Source organism: Engraulis encrasicolus, chromosome 18, assembly GCF_034702125.1.
Source record: "Engraulis encrasicolus isolate BLACKSEA-1 chromosome 18, IST_EnEncr_1.0, whole genome shotgun sequence".
NCBI lineage: Eukaryota > Metazoa > Chordata > Actinopteri > Clupeiformes > Engraulidae > Engraulis > Engraulis encrasicolus.
Genome location: NC_085874.1, coordinates 45,748,061 through 45,764,922, shown reverse-complemented (window position 1 = coordinate 45,764,922; position 16,862 = coordinate 45,748,061). Strand labels below are relative to the sequence as shown.

At 40.7% G+C, this 16,862-nt stretch overlaps 1 protein-coding gene and 1 long non-coding RNA gene across 5 annotated transcripts; one reads left to right on the top strand and one right to left on the bottom strand.

Annotated features, from left to right (window-relative positions):
• The first annotated feature begins 4,903 nt into the window (after positions 1 to 4,903).
• LOC134469434 (uncharacterized) lies at positions 4,904 to 8,938 on the top strand. 2 transcript variants are annotated; one of them, XR_010038985.1, is made up of 2 exons: positions 4,904 to 5,961; positions 8,087 to 8,938. It is a non-coding gene; the product is annotated as an uncharacterized LOC134469434 (long non-coding RNA). The 2 variants fall into 2 exon arrangements; XR_010038986.1 differs by having other exon boundaries at positions 6,696 to 8,938.
• Positions 7,392 to 10,570, bottom strand: LOC134469433 (uncharacterized). 3 transcript variants are annotated; one of them, XM_063223695.1, is made up of 5 exons: positions 10,310 to 10,564; positions 9,394 to 9,519; positions 8,930 to 9,069; positions 7,820 to 8,817; positions 7,392 to 7,718 (listed from the first exon to the last, which is right to left on the bottom strand). In XM_063223695.1, the coding sequence occupies exons 1-5, from the start codon at positions 10,459 to 10,461 to the stop codon at positions 7,392 to 7,394; spliced, it is 1,743 nt and encodes a 580-aa protein (XP_063079765.1). In that variant the 5' UTR covers positions 10,462 to 10,564. The 3 variants fall into 3 exon arrangements, with proteins under 3 accessions (XP_063079765.1, XP_063079766.1, XP_063079767.1); XM_063223696.1 differs by having other exon boundaries at positions 9,394 to 10,570; XM_063223697.1 differs by lacking the exon at positions 7,392 to 7,718 and having other exon boundaries at positions 7,805 to 8,817; positions 10,310 to 10,562.
• Positions 10,571 to 16,862: the final 6,292 nt, after the last annotated feature.

Genomic DNA, 16,862 nt, shown 5'->3' with positions numbered 1-16,862 from the left:
GTGTAGCATGCTACAATGCTACACGGATCCATTGACTTTCACTAGCTTAGTGACATATTCCCTCTTTTAACTTGTCTTAAAGCAAGACAATGCTTAACATGAAAAATAAGACACTTTACCACCTATATAAACCCTGGCCAACGATTTTAGCTGTATTACAGTAAGCCCCAAAATAGTGGCATACCCCTTTAAAATACTAAAATCAATTGCCATACTACAGTATGCGCACTGCTCTGTAATGAAAGGCCAGCTGTCAGTGCTGGGCCATGAGTTATCACTCTTTCCATCAGCCGCCTGCAACAAAACTGATGTTTATTCATGTGTGTGTGTGTGTGTGTGTGTGTGTGTGTGTGTGTGTGTGTGTGTGTGTGTGTGTGTGTGTGTGTGTGTGTGTGTGTGTGTGTGTGTGTGTGTGTGTGTGTGTGTGTGTGTGTGTGTGTGTGTGTGTGTGTGTGTGTGTGTGTGTGTGAGTGAGTGTGTGTGTGTGTGCTTCTTTGCATATTTGACCTTGGATGTTTCCATGTGTGTGGGCATCTGTGACACGGTGCCAGATGATGACCGTGTGTTGTGTTGTGTTATTGTGTTGTGTTGTGTTTTGTTGTGTTGTGTCGTGTTTTGTGTTGTGTTGTTAACATTGTGATGTGTAGCGTTTCTTTACTTTGTGTTGTGTTTACATGTTGTGTGTCATTGCGTTGCGATGTGTTGTGTGACGTTGTGTTGCGATGTGTTGTGTTATGTTGTAATGTGTTTCCGTGTTTTATTGGCGTTGTGTTGCATTGCATTGGGTTGTGTTACGTCTTGCATTTGTGCTTAGTTAACCCATTAACACACAGTGTTATAATACATTTGCTGTTACAGTACTAGTATGGCAATGACCAAGTCGTAGTGTATTACGACCTGGCGAAGAACACCTGCTAAAGGGGATGGGGCTGTCCTGGGATGAAGCACAGGCCAAAGCATGAGGGTTCAGTGGCAGTGTATGATTGCAGCCTTATGTCCCAGCCGGGACGAAGAGGATAAGTAATGGTGCATTCCCCAGAGATAGGAGCTTCCTAGGCAACCAGAAGGCAGCTACCTCCCACTTGAAAGCGTTCCAACCAGCAAGCCAACCAAACTACAAACATGGAGGGACAAAATACATATCGACTTCTCTAAGATGTCAGCAATGTAAACACTGAGGTGCAAACAACACCATGTGTTTTTTTTTCATGTAGCCGCATTTCATCTTTGAAAGAGGCAATGCCAATAACTACACCTTAGAAAGGATCATGGGCGGTTTTGCAACTGTTAACCTGTCCAAATCAACTCTATTTGTCCATAGAATGGTGATTGCTGAGTAATGTGTAACATAAACTATTGCTAACACTTGTGCGCTGCCATTGCTGTGATGACATCACGATTGTCAATGGGACGAAGTCGTTTGCTTCCTATCCTATCCTATCCTACCTCCCAATCCTGGGGAACGCACCATAAGTAAGTACTGGTGTGGCACGATGCGCATCATGGGGTGAAACATCCACCGAGCTCTCAGTGTCAGACCTGTGAGTGAAAGACATGACCCTTCACCTTCCACTCCACCCCAATCCCCAACTTCGCATTGCATTACCCACAGAAGCGGAAATATTTAAAGAGAGCTTAATCAGCATGTAACTCTAAACTCCCTGCCCTGCCTGAAACGGATCTCTGATTGTGCTGTAAATGATACTCGAGAACCTTTGTCAACCTACTGTGGCTAGAGAGCTCAATACAATGCAGAAAACCCTTTATGCAGAGAGCCTCTGTTATAACTGTATTTTCACCAAAATTGTAACGTCGTGAACTCTTACTCCGTTACTTAAAGCCAAGGAGAAAAGCGTTTTTTTTTTTTTTTTTGCTTAGTTTTTTTACATTGGGCCCTTGGTTTCACATAATACCCTTGTGTTCTACTCACCCCTTTATGATATTCTGCACACGTGGGGTGGGTGGTGGGGAGTTTTGACTGCACAACCTCCACATGGGGGATGTGTGTGTGTGTGTGACTGGAGTGCTTGGAGAAATACCAACAAATACCATGTGTATTTTTTCAAGAGAGATGTTACTAAAATAGCCTTGCAATAGCTAACTGTGTAGTAGTACTTTGTTAGCTTGAATGAATTAATGTGAATGATAGAGCAACAGCCAGCGCAAAAGGGATAGAGAGGAAGTACAAAAGCGAAAACGAGCGAGAGACGAGTTAGAGGGAGGTAGCTAGCGTGTTACACAGATGAGTAGCCTTCACTGGCTAATGTGATGTGCCATGGCACCGTGCGGTGTGCTGCACGCAAAATTCTCCTCATTCATTTCCCCCAGTGACATAACAGCACTTCTAATTATGACAGGGAAACATCTCTTTAGCTACAGTGTGTGCAACAAAACTGATGTGTATTCATGTGTGTGTGTGTGTGTGTGTGTGTGTGTGTGTGTGTGTGTGTGTGTGTGTGTGTGTGTGCGTGTGTGTGTGTGTGTGTGTGTGTGTGTGTGTGTGTGTGTGTGTGTGCGTGTGTGTGGCACATGAGAGAGAGAGAGACAGAGAGAGAGAGAGAGAGAGAGAGAGAGAGAGAGAGAGAGAGAGAGAGAGAGAGAGAGAGAGAGAGAGAGAGAGAGAGAGAGAGAGAGGTGTCTTATCTGTGCATTTCTGTGTGCTTCTAAGTGTGATTGCGTGTGTGCGTGTGCGTGTGCGTGTGCGTGTGCGTGTGCGTGCATGTGTGTGCATGCATGTGTGTGCCTATGAAACACAACATAGCTGCAGCTCTGCAGCCGTTGTAAAACACATTAATTACAAACATTGCATGGTGTCATGGCCCAGCTCTGGGCTCGATTAGTAGTAATCGCATCCATTCACACATGAGTAAAGCACAGCAAATAAAGGGAAAACAGACCACGATCCACAAGCAATCCACAGCAATCAAAACAGACCAGATCTTTCATGTCATCCGTGCTCGACTCTAACACCATACTGACCCAGGGCTGGATTGGCCATCTGGCATAGTGGACCTTTCCCCGGTGGGCTTTACACCCTCGTAGGCCCCTATTTTCAGATATATATATATATATATATATATTTTTTTTAAAAAGGACATTTCTAGGGGTCCACGAGGGTGCGGGGCCCACCGGTGAGTCAATTCTGCGCCGCTAGTTATTAGGGGGGGCCCCTTTAAGCCAAAAGCGCCCGGGCCCTATCCCCCCCCCCCAGTCCAGCCCTGTACTGATCTCACATGGGCAGCCATGGCTTACAGCTGTTTGGGTTAGCAAAGCCGGCCTGCACTGTCTGGAGGATGTTGTATGTGTAACAGAGGATCTGTTAGAACAACTCTCTCTGGCGCAAATTTAATGAATGTGTGTGTGTGTGTGTGTGTGAATGTGCGTGCACGCATATGTGCATGTGTGTGTGTGTGTGTGTGTGTGTATGTGCAAGCGTGCGTGTATGTCTGCGTGTTGGTGCATCTAATTGCACCCCAAGGCTGTTGTGCTGTTGCGCGTGCTGTGCTGTGACTCAGTGCTCTCAGTGCTCTCAGCCTCATCTCATGTCCTGTGACTGCAGGACAGCGAGCAACTGGTGCGCCATTACGGCCCAAATTGATTGGCCGTTTGCCACAAATGAGGGTGCGAGGACAACACCATGTTCCCTCTTCGTCATGTTCTCTGGCAGAGATGCCCGTTCACAGGCTCTTGTTGTTACTCACCAAGACCAGCATGGCATCATACAAGTACAGCGTAAGATAACATGCCGATTTGAACTGGTGTTGTGATGTTCGCGAACGATTCTTTGGAACGGTTCCCAGAAGTGAACGACGGGAACCGGATCACAGCTGGGGGAGCCACTCTACCGATTAATTAATACTTACCGTACTGGTACTTACGTTTAGGAGCCTCTCTAGCCTATCTTGCTCCTCATGATTCTTGCATTCCTGTGCATCATACAAGTAATAGGGTTCCCACCCACACATTTTTCATGAACAAATTCAAGCACTTTTGAAGCACCTTCAAGCACTAATTTTTCAGTTTTCCAGCACCTTTAATAGGTGGTGGGAAGGGGGTGTGGGGGTCCTCCCCCAGAAAAATGTGTGGTTTTAAGATGCAATTTCCTGCATTCTAATCAATTTTAGGGTGGCAAATCCCATCTGACATCTCACTCCCTTAGATATTTTATGTAGGCCTACCTGAACAATTTATTTCTATTATTTGGCTTACTGAGTTTGACTTGACACAAATTTCAAGCATTTTCAAGCACTTCACCAAAAATGCAAGCATTTTCACAACCTTGAAAACACTTAATTTAAATTCAAGCATTTTCAAGGGCCCTAAATTGCCTTGTTTCATCACCAGCCAAAATGGCTAGTAGATGTACGTTAATCTCACTAGCCAAATACACACTAACAATGGGTCTTTTCTACCAGCTAAACTGAAATTTCATCAGCATTTGGCCAGTTGGCTGGGGTTAATTTAGAGCCCTGAAAGTAAGTAAGATAACATGTGGATTTGAACCGTCTATCGCATTTGTTCACAATGCTTTTGCATGTTGACTCGTGCTCCACAACAACCCGTGGCAGGCAGAGAGGAAAGAAGAAGAGAGCGGAAACAGCTGCCTCTATGGCGTCACCGCGCCGCCATTTTGATTTTGTTAGATATGGACGTTCCATGTAAATAACACAATGTTCAGACTCATACATGAGTGAGGAATGAAACCGTGTGTTGTTTTCTCTGTCGACCACATTTTCATCAAATTCACTTATTTCGCATTGTATTCATTTGATACGGGATTAATAGTTGATTTCTACGTTTTATTAAAAAAAAAACCCGTGATGACTGGAAACGGCAACTCTACAAAAAAGTTCCTTTTTGGGAACTTCTAGACGCAACGCTGACTCTTCCTGAAAAGGCAAGTGGCTTAATGTTTTTGTATTGCATAAATATGACAAGTAACTATCCACTTAGCAGTAAGTTCGTCATTATCTTTATATTCGTCATCAAATGGATTTAATATTATGGTTGTATTCATGGATCTTTCTGGACAGTGGGTGATGTGTGTCGGCCGTTAACGTTAGCATATCTCCATGGACAGCTAAGTGTCTATGATGTTAAATTATTAGGCCTATGTTGAGTATAACTATTTTATTCGTAAGTATAAAATGGAAGTTAACACATCTCCTCCCAGTCGTTGTTTGGAATTTTAGCCTTAGTCTCCCGGCCAGTTTCATAAATTTTCATCAGCCAGCGAACATTTTGTCCGATGGGCATGTGTAATTTCTAGAAGTGCTAGTTCTTCAGAAAAAGGATACGTGCCTAAGTACACTAAACCAACGTTAGTTCTGCTGCTGTGTTGTTCCGGTTTTTATTCCAAACTTCCATTTTCACTCCTAATGTTCACCCTGACGTGAACAGGAAATGTGCATGATATCATTTGACTGTTGTAGGCCCCTAGAGTACTTCTAGGTGTTTTCATGACCGATGTCAGTTAACTTTTTGGGAGCCAACGCATGTGAGGCGAAACGTGTTTTTTACCTGACTTGGGAGTCAAATGTTTTGAATGTCTACTATACATTGATTAAGGCATTTTCACGCACGAGCAGGAAACAATGATACATTACTAATACTTAATTCAAGTCAGTGGCAGGAAATGATAAACCATAACCAGCAACGCATTAATTACAGCAATGCATTACTTTTTCTGCAACTCAGAGAATACCTTAAGTTTGGCAGTTTTTTAGCAACTCAGTCAACATTGCATGTAAGCTTAACACAATAATGCATATTTTTTCTTTTTTGTGTCACTCCTCACCACATATGGCAGATTTAGTGTGAAGAGCCACCTGTACAAGATTCCTGGGACAGCAGAACATGCACCTCACGCACTACCCTGGCACCCTGGCTGAACAACCCGCAGCACATCATCTCCAGCTGAGAGGGGGACTCATACATTCATTTGAAATCAGCTCTACTGAGGTGAAATGATCAAGAGTCAAAAGCATGCTGAAGAGATAAACTTGATGATGGCTATGTTTATTTAATTAGCATTGTTTATATAGATTACACATTCCTTGTAAAAAAAAAAATAATTAAAAAATTAGTTGTCGGAGCAAGATAACATGCACTGCTCCACCTGGGTGTCTTCAGCAGTATGCACAGCCCGTCGTTCATTGCAACCTGAAGCTACTGTAGGCCAGGGGTCCCCAAACTTTTTTTTAAATCTGGGGGCCACATTATTGTTCCTGACTGTGATCAGGGGCTGGAATCAATACCAATCATGTAAAAAAGGTGTGTGTGTGTGTGTGGGGGGGGGGGGGGGGGGGGGGGCAAAATTCCGATGTCAATTTCATTAATTTTCTTGATTTCTTTGTTTTCATGGCTTTGGCGTTCTGATTGCCCACCTTCAGTTGAAATTTTATCCTCATCAATAAGTATGTATTAACAAGGAACTCTTTGCAGGACAGACAGCTGGCGGAACATATAACAGCATCCAAATTCACACTCTGATATACTGCAGATTTTAAGAGTGCCAGGACATGTTTCCCTTTAGAAATGTGGGGGTATTGGCATCTAAAAATGTGTTCAATTTGCTCTGTTGTACGCTGTAATACAACACTTGGTGGGAATAACCCATCCCTGAACTGCTTATATCTGAAAAAGGTGTATTTCTCCTTGAGTGTATCTCTGTCCTCCTCGTTTGCCTCCCACAGCGTAACACAACTCTTGCAATCAAATTTGGCAGAGGCTCTGAAGGCCACATAGCCAGCAAGGTACACTGACACATTGCCCTCAATGACGTCCAGCCCCTTCATGAACTCTGTGTTGTCCAGTCCAGGGAATGTGGGTTCCTCATCAGTAGACTGTACGTGAGGCATGGTCAGTGCGGTGCATGGATGGGGAGTTGCCATCTGCGATGACTCAGTGCAGCTCTACAAAATCATTGCAAATGATTACAGACTTACAGTATACTAATCATGTGTGACACTTTTGTTTTTGAAAGGGTGTTTCGTGTACCTCGTGAGGCATGGTCAGTGCGGTGCATGGATGGGGAGTTGCCATCTGCGATGACTCAGTGCAGCTCTACAAAATCATTGCAAAAGATTACAGACTTACAGTATACTAATCATGTGTGACACTTTTGTTTTTGAAAGGGTGTTTCGTGTACCTCGTGAGGCATGGTCAGTGCGGTGCATGGATGGGGAGTTGCCATCTGCGATGACTCAGTGCAGCTCTACAAAATCATTGCAAAAGATTACAGACTTACAGTATACTAATCATGTGTGACACTTTTGAAACTGAAATCCTTTCTCTGTGAATGCAAATGACAAACAGTACATTGGCCAACAGCAGAAAACATGCAGTGGTGGACAAAGCTCATTAGCATTAGCAAAGCTCAATTTGAATAATTATGCCTTATTGCTGCTACCTTTCAATTCAGCCCAGATTTCCTTGATTGCTCTTAGGTTATGCCTCCAACCATTTAGGCAATTCAAGCTGTTGCCACTGGCACATCTGACAGATGCCAGCCAGTTAATACTCTCATTGATAAAATCAATATGTGTCTCTCTGAAGGCATCCTTTTGTGGTGTGCTGCTGGACAATGTGCTACTGTTAAAGCAGTCAAACATCTGGTTAAAGTGGGCTACAAAATCTGCCGTCGTTTTTGCCCCCTCTCTTAGCTTCCCCATGTCTGCCATGGTGAGCAGTGCAGCCGCAACAGAATGACTAAGAACCTGTAATAAAAAAATAAAAAAAATCCCATTTTCAGGACCATAGATAAAGATTGTAAATTGAATGTTATACGCCTGCATGACAGTTTTCACTTGTGGCTTACCTGAGTGGCGAGAGGCACACTCATTGTTGAAAAGGCAGTGAGGGACAGATGCCGTTGGGTTAACTTGGGTGCCATTCGGTGTTGTCTTTGTGAATCAATTTTAAACATTTCAGTGATGTCTCCCCATTCTGCCAATTTGTCCCCTATGTAAAATCCATATTTTCGCAAATTGTTTCTGATGTTTTTCATTAAATGGGGGGGGTCGAATAAAAAATGAATCTTCTGGCTTTTGACAAAGAAGTACGGTTTTTCTTCTGTTATACCCAGGTTTCTACAGGCTGCCAGGTTGTTGCTGCCTTGGTCCATTACCAGCACCATGGGAGTGAAGCCAGTGTCAAGCACCTTTTCCACCGCCTCCATGATTTTGGTTTTTAAGACCCCATGCTTCATGGTCCCAGATGACAAGAAGTACCCTATGGGTTGTTTCCATTTCCCAGTTAGACTACGGATCATGAAAACCCCTGCATGGTTGGCTGGTCTTCCCCCTTCGTCATACCCTTCTACTTCATCTTTCGAGATGTTATAATTTAGGCTACATTTCAATGTAATTTCATCAAATGTGATGGCAACGTGCCTATCTCGCTCTTCCATATGCTGCACTTGATGTTTAAGTGCATACAGCACAGGTTCATGCCATCCCGGCCCGATGTCTACTCTCTGCAAGATATTTGAAAGGGTCCTGGCTGTAGGGAGCTTGAAAATTCTCCTCATGGTTCGGTAGGCTTTTGGCCCTGTACCCTTAACCTGTAACGCCCAACTTTTCATGAAGTTGCTCCACCGAATGGCCCTTGGTTTTTTTTTGGCATTATCAATTTGCTCGTTGACAAATTGTGCGGCTTGTTTTGGCAATACTTTGGAAATTTCCCTCTTTAATGTTTGTTTGCTGATAGATGGTGTCTTTTTCTTTAGCCTTGACAGCTTTGATTTGTAGCAGCCAATTTTTCTTTTCAGTTTTTCCACTGTGTTGTCATTGCTGACACTGGCCAGTACATCAGTGCCTAAAAAGAAATGTGACAACTGTAACAACAGACTTATGCACAGACTACTACCTATGCAGTGTTCAACACTCAGAATGTATCTGTTACCACCATTTGCCATTAAATCACTTACTATCCAGGATCTCTGAGTCTGTTGTCTCAATTTCAAGTGCGACCCGTTTTCGGGGTGGTGGACGAACTGTGTCTTGAGATTTAGGGGGGTTGGGACAGTCTACTAGCCAGGGTACGGCCATTGGCAGTAGGCCAGATTTCCTGCAGAATGCAAAGTATTGTAATGTTTATATTTCTACAAACACACTGTAAGCCCAGTTATGAATTGTCTGAGTAAAAAATGTTGAAGGTGTAATCAAAACTTTAGTGTTGCACAAATGAACATATATTGACTTTTTTGTACAATGAACAAAGGCTTTGCCACTCAGATGAACAGACTGCGATGAAGACTGGGAAAGACTCAAATTTATTTTGTCTTTACTGAATTGTAAAAGTAATCAGGCTAAACATCTGGGTTTACAGTATGTTGAAAACTTATAGAGTATCAAGTGTCATTTTCAGAATATGAAATGGCAATGTCTCTACCTGTCCAATGGGTTCACAAATTGTGAAATGGCGAAATGGTCACTGCATACTTTCCTATGCTTCATTTCATCGGTCTGTAAACCACATAGGTCCTCCCGCCTGATGTTATTAATCCATTCTGCACACCTGCAGAAAATAACAGTAGTGTGTTTTAATATCACAGATATCCTTGGTTAACATTTGCGCTGGTTCATGTTTTCTATTTTGCCACTAGGGGGAGATACAACACAAATTATAGGGGTCTGGCTTTTTTGTTGAAATTGAGTTTCCGTCAGAGGAAAGTCTATGTGAGTTTCTCCACTTCAATAGGACAAGGACTGGATACTTTGCCGTGGATATGTTTAGTCTGGCGATTTTAAAGTTAATTGAGTTAAATTTTGAAAGGAAAATGTTAGATGCATATGTGGGCATCATCATAACACGAATAAACAAAGCCCACTGCACAGTTGTCAGATCATTTCAGCGCCTCGATTCATCATGCAGTGGGTTGTTGCGCTAGCAGGCTATCCAACTTTGTTTTACGGCGACATAACGGTGGCATCATCTGCCTACCCAACACATCCTTTTAAGGTAAGACAATTAGTTAATATAGCACTTGATGTGGCACGTCGTTGGCGTATTATATACGAGCAAAATAATAGTTTCTAGGTGACGTATGCTATGCTAAAACTGTGGTGGGAGGTGCTGGACATTGAAAACAGCCTTCCTTGCAGATCATCGACAGTATGCATTTCTAAATCAGAAGTGAAAAAAGGTACTCGGTAGGCCTAGAAAATTAAATGTTGTGCTCGCATTAGAAGTTAAGCACACAAAGTTATGTCTTTTGACACACAATGTTCTCATCATGTTGCTCAAATATCATTGTGCCCATCTGACATCTGCACATCAGGCTTAGGCTATCAAAACGAAACTATACCTTTTTTTTTCTTTGGGAAATGAATGAAATGCCACCTCCTTGTTCCTTCCTGTGGACTTGTAACACCCTACAGCAGCACATTGTGTGCCTATATATTTTGGTGTATTTGGGGCATTTGGGTCCTTTGCGTAATTGTGATCGGTGTTAGCCATGTTTTTGACTGATGCTGAATGAATGAACCGTTGGCGACGCGTCCTTGACTACCAAAATCAAAATGGCGGACGGCGTCGGTGAGGTAACAATACAGGCCAATAGAACTTTCCCCTCTCTTCTTCTTTCCTCTCTGTGGCAGGTTAGGTTTAGGGATGCTTTTTGTATGCAAATTAAATTCACCATTTCCCTGGCTTGTTTCGTTATTTCTGGCAAAAGTAAAGCAGCAGAAACATTGCTTTACTGACAGGTTACAGTTAGACATGGTTTTGGTCAGCTCAATGCAGAACGCACTGGCGTGAGATGTATACACTTTTACGTGATACCAGTCTGCACTAGCTGCCCCGAAGGGGGGGGGGTTTTGATGTATTTCCATGAGGTTCCATCCAAGGTTCCGGACCTCTCGTCTGAGGTTCCGGAGCTAGCTCCCCCTTGCTCCCCCTCAAATTAAGCACTGGTATTGATTAAACATAGGCCTACTTACCATACTGGTACTTACGTTTAGGTCTAGCTTATCTTTCTCTTCATGATTCTTGGGTGCGTTCCTGTACATTGCACATTTACTACAGTACTGCTACAGTGAGGTTACTGTTCATGTGTTGTATTTTGCTGTTGCAGGCAATAAGTGAAAGAAAAAGTGAAAGCCCATTGGGAAACTCCAACTCCCATTGTCATTGTGACACAGCACTCCACAGCACACAAGTGAACACTGCACACTGCACACAACGAAATTGCATTTATGCCTCACCCGTGCAAGGGGGCAGCCCTCAGTGGCGCCCCATAGGGAGCAGTGCGGTGGGACGGTACCATGCTCAGGGTACCTCAGTCATGGAGGAGGATGGGGGAGAGCACTGGTTGATTACTCCCCCCACCAACCTGGTGGGTCGGGAGTCGAACCGGCAACCTCTGGGATGCAAGTCTGACGCCCTAACCGCTCACCCATGACTGCCCTAAAATAAAACATTAAGCTTAAGTTTAATTTGATAAATGTCATCGCATATCATTGCAGTGCATGGTGTGCATTTGAGGTGAAATTTGCTACGCTTTAATAAAATGTTGGAAGAACTGTGTAGAACAGAGAGGAGATCATGTCTGTGTCCCAGGTCTATAGGATCCCTGGGTGTATTTCTGTTTGCTGTTGCAAGTTACAGGCAAATACTGTTACTGTATAACGTTTGGGTGTTATTGTAAATTCAAATTGAAGCATGGATTTCCCTAAGTGAGGTTTAGGAGGAAACGGGGACTGCAAAAGGAAAGCTTCAGCAAAATGTAAATCTAATTCTGGTCTTGTGATGTTAGGAAATTCCCCAGCAGAAAGCAAACATAACACAGATACACAAGCTAACTCTTGCAGGAACCCACATGTAAAAACGGACATATACGTAATAGTACTCAAACACACGCATGTGCACCCATGCATTGCACAAACGCACACAAGCATGCAAACACAGACACGCACACAAAAACACACACACACACACACACACACACACACACACACACACACACACACACACACACACACACACACACACACACACACACACACACACACACACACACACTTCTTCTGGTCCACCTCCTCTTCTCTCTCTTAGTGTCTGTATTGATACAATCTCAGACAACTTTGAGCTACATGTTTCATATGCAATATGCGGTAACACTTTATAATAAGTACCCCTTTTTAGGCATTACTTAAGGGTTAGTTAAGCCTTATTTTACCATTAGTTAACCCTTAGTGAATCACGAGTTAATCATTATGTAAGCATTATTTCTCATTTCCTAACTATTATCTACTACCGTTAGTAAATGGTTAGTGTGTGCTGATATAACGGTTCGCTAAGCAAAGTTAAGCCTTAAATAAGCCTTATTTTAACAATAGTTAACCCTTAGTAAATAACGAGTTAGTCGTTATGTATGTGTTATTCCTCAGTTCTTAACTATTATCTACTACCATTAGTAAATGGTTAGTGTGTGCTGATGTAACGGTTCGCTAAGCAAAGTTAAACCTTAGTTAAGCCTTATTTTTAACATGAATTAACCCTTAGTGAATCACGAGTAAGTCGTTATGTATGTGTTATTTCTCATTTCTTAACCATTAACTAATACCGTTAGTAAATGGTTAGTGTATGCTGATGTAATCACTCGCTAAACAAAATTAAGCATTAGTTAACCCTTAGTGAATCACGAGTCAGTCATTATGTATTTCTGTGAAATTATTAAGTACTGTTAATTAATCATTCGTCTATGGTGATTTAACCTTCTGATAAGCATTAGTAAACCATCATTAAAATGTCTGATAACCCACCTTTATTTATGAAAAAAAACATTATCTCTTTGTTGTCTCCTACCACCTAACCATTAACAAGTACTATTAGGCATGTATGGTAACGGTTTGTAAACTCTTGCTTTAGCATCAGTGAAGTCTTATTTAACCCTTTTGTAATGGTTAGTGTGTGATGACTGGTAGCATGGCAAACAGTAGGCCTAGGCCTAAGTTGAGGCTCATGTGACTGCCCCTCATGGATGTTTCTGGACATTAACAAATGACTTGCTAAGCATTGCTCATGCATTATCAAGGAATTACGAACCATTACTTAAGTATATCTGGGGAACTGATCTAAAGTGAAAACCTGTTATGGCTTTACAACACATTAACGAATGACTTGATAAGCATTGCTTATGCATTACCAAGAAGTTTCAACGCAATAATAACGCATATCTGGGGAACTTTTTAAGTGAAAACCTATCCATACTTTCCAAAACATTAACAAATGACTTGATAAGCATTGCTTGTGCACTATCAAGGATGTATAACCCATTACTTAAGTGTATCTGGGGAACTGATCTAAAGTGAAAACCTTTCCATGCTTTCCATAACATTAACAAATGACTTGATAAGCATTGCTTATGCATTACCAAGAAGTCACAACTCATTACTAACGCATATCTGGGGAACTTTTTAAGTGAAAATCTCACCATGCTTTCCAAAACATTAACAAATGACTTGATAAGCATTGCTTATGCATTATCAATGATTTATAACCAGTTACTTAAGTATATCTGGAGAACTTATCTAAAGTGAAAACCTGTTATGGCTTTACAACACATTAACGAATGACTTGATAAGCATTGCTTATGCATTACCAAGAAGTTTCAACGCATTACTAACGCATATCTGGGGAACTTTTTAAGTGAAAACATTTCCATGCTTTCCAAAACACTAAAAAAGGACTTGCTTATGCATTATCAAGGGTTTATAACCCATTACGTAAGGGTTAACGTTCGGCGAGAAGGTCGCTACCGTGGAATAGCAGCACGACAGAGAGAATCTTTAGACCCCGACGCGGAGTCTTGTTGAAAAGTCGCTTTAGCAGTGAAAAGTCTTGTTGCCATTGACAGCGGTCTGTTATAGACCAACCCGTCCGTTATCGAAAAATAACAGACGTGCGAACGTTGGGGAGCCCCGTTGAAATGAATGGAGCATTCGGCCGATGACGTCACACGCCATATAATAATTAAGTATATCTGGGGAACTGATCTAAAGTGAAAACCTTTCCATGCTTTACAAAACGTTAACAAGTGACTTGATAAGCATTGCGTAAGCATTATCAAGAAGTTTCAATGCATTAATAACTCATATCTGGGGAACTTTTTCTGTGAAAATCTTTCCATGCTTTCCAAAACATTAACAAATGACTTGATAAACGTTGCTTATGCATTATCAAGGAGTTACAACTCATTACTTAAGCATATCTGGGGAACTGATATAAAGTGAACACATTTCCATGCTTTCCAAAACGTTAACAAATGACTTGATAAGCATTGCTTATGCATTATCGAGAAGTTTCAACGCATTACTAACGCATATCTGGGGAACTTTTTCAGTGAAAATCTTTCCATGCTATCCAAAACATTAAATGACTTGATAAGCATTGCTTATGCATTATCGAGAAGTTTCAACGCATTACTAACGCATATCTGGGGAACTTTTTCAGTGAAAATCTTTCCATGCTATCCAAAACATATATGAAGAGCTCTTTTCCAAAATGCTATATACACCATTTTTGACTTTTTGCATTTTAATATTGGAATTGACTGTTAAGTAGTCCTATCATCTATGTGTGAATTCTTGCCATTCAAATGTTTTGAGAACATACTTTTAAAACCTCTATGAAATTAATTTTGCAATGCAATTCAATGGAATGCCCAATACAAAAATGTCCATTTCTCAACATTCTATGAAATGGATATATCTCATTTTGGAAAAGAGATCTTCATATTATGCATTATCAAGGAGTTACAACTCATTACTTAAGTATATCTGGGGAGCTGATCTAAAGTGAAAACCTTTCCATGGTTTACAAAATGTTAACAAATGATTTGTTAGGCATTACTTATGCATTAACAAGAAGTTACAACTCACTACTTGCGCATATCTGGGGAACTTTTAAATCGAACACCTTTCCATGCTTTCCACAACGTTAACAAATGACTTGTTAAGCATTGCTTACGCATTATCAAGGAGTTACAACTCATTACTTAAGTATATCTGGGGAACTGATCTAAAGTGAAAACCTTTCCATGCTTTACAAAACGTTAACAAATTATTTGTTAGGCATTTCTTATGCATTATCAAGAAGTTACAACTCACTACTTGCGCATATCTGGGGAACTTTTGAAGTGAAAACCTTTCCATGCTTTCCAAAACGTTAACAAATGACTTGTTAAGCATTGCTTATGCATTATCAAGGAGTTACAACTCATTACTTAAGTATATCTGGGGAACTGATCTAAAGTGAAAACCTTTCCATGCTTTACAAAACGTTAACAAATTATTTGTTAGGCATTGCTTATGCATTAACAAGAAGTTACAACTCACTACTTGCGCATATCTTGGGAACTTTTAAAGTGAAAACCTTTCCATGCTTTCCAAAACGTTAACAAATGACTTGTTAAGCATTGTTTATGCATTATCAAGGAGTTACAACTCATTACTTAAGTATATCTGGGGAACTAATCTAAAGTGAAAACCTTTCCATGCTTTCCATAACATTAACAAATGACTTGATAAGCATTGCTTATGCATTACCAAGAAGTCACAACTCATTACTAACGCATATCTGGGGAACTTTTTAAGTGAAAATCTCACCATGCTTTCCAAAACATTAACAAATGACTTGATAAGCATTGCTTATGCATTATCGAGAAGTTTCAACGCATTACTAACGCATATCTGGGGAACTTTTTCAGTGAAAATCTTTCCATGCTATCCAAAACATTAAATGACTTGATAAGCATTGCTTATGCATTATCGAGAAGTTTCAACGCATTACTAACGCATATCTGGGGAACTTTTTCAGTGAAAATCTTTCCATGCTATCCAAAACATATATGAAGAGCTCTTTTCCAAAATGCTATATACACCATTTTTGACTTTTTGCATTTTAATATTGGAATTGACTGTTAAGTAGTCCTATCATCTATGTGTGAATTCTTGCCATTCAAATGTTTTGAGAACATACTTTTAAAACCTCTATGAAATTAATTTTGCAATGCAATTCAATGGAATGCCCAATACAAAAATGTCCATTTCTCAACATTCTATAAAATGGATATATCTCATTTTGGAAAAGAGCTCTTCATATTATGCATTATCAAGGAGTTACAACTCATTACTTAAGTATATCTGGGGAACTGATCTAAAGTGAAAACCTTTCCATGCTTTACAAAACGTTAACAAATGATTTGTTAGGCATTGCTTATGCATTATCAAGAAGTTACAACCCACTACTTGCACATATCTGGGGAACTTTTAAATTGAAAACCTTTCCATGCTTTTCAAAACGTTAACAAATGACTTGTTAAGCATTGCTTACGCATTATCAAGGAGTTAAAACTCATTACTTAAGTATATCTGGGGAACTGTTCTAAAGTGAAAACCTTTCTATGCTTTACAAAACGTTAACAAATGATTTGTTAGGCATTTCTTATGCATTATCAAGAAGTTACAACTCACTACTTGCGCATATCTGGGGAACTTTTAAAGTGAAAACCTTTCCATGCTTTCCAAAACGTTAACAAATGACTTGATAAGCATTGCTTATGCATTATCAAGGAGTTACAACTCATTACTTAAGTATATCTGGGGAACTGATCTAAAGTGAAAACCTTTCCATGCTTTACAAAACGTTAACAAATTATTTGTTAGGCATTGCTTATGCATTAACAAGAAGTTACAACTCACTACTTGCGCATATCTAGGGAACTTTTAAAGTGAAAACCTTTCCATGCTTTCCAAAACGTTAACAAATGACTTGTTAAGCATTGCTTATGCATTATCAAGGAGTTACAACTCATTACTTAAGTATATCTGGGGAACTAATCTAAAGTGAAAACCTTT

Bases quoted from the DNA above. Each gene is read 5' to 3' on its own strand.
- LOC134469433 (XM_063223695.1), bottom strand. From the start codon at position 10,461: ATGGCTAACACCGATCACAATTACGCAAAGGACCCAAATGCCCCAAAT. The intron at 9,070-9,393 runs GTAGAGACATTG...TGCATTCTGCAG, and splicing joins TTTGTGAACCCATTGGACAG to GAAATCTGGCCTACTGCCAA. The intron at 7,719-7,819 runs GTAAGCCACAAG...TTTTTATTACAG, and splicing joins GTGTGCCTCTCGCCACTCAG to GTTCTTAGTCATTCTGTTGC.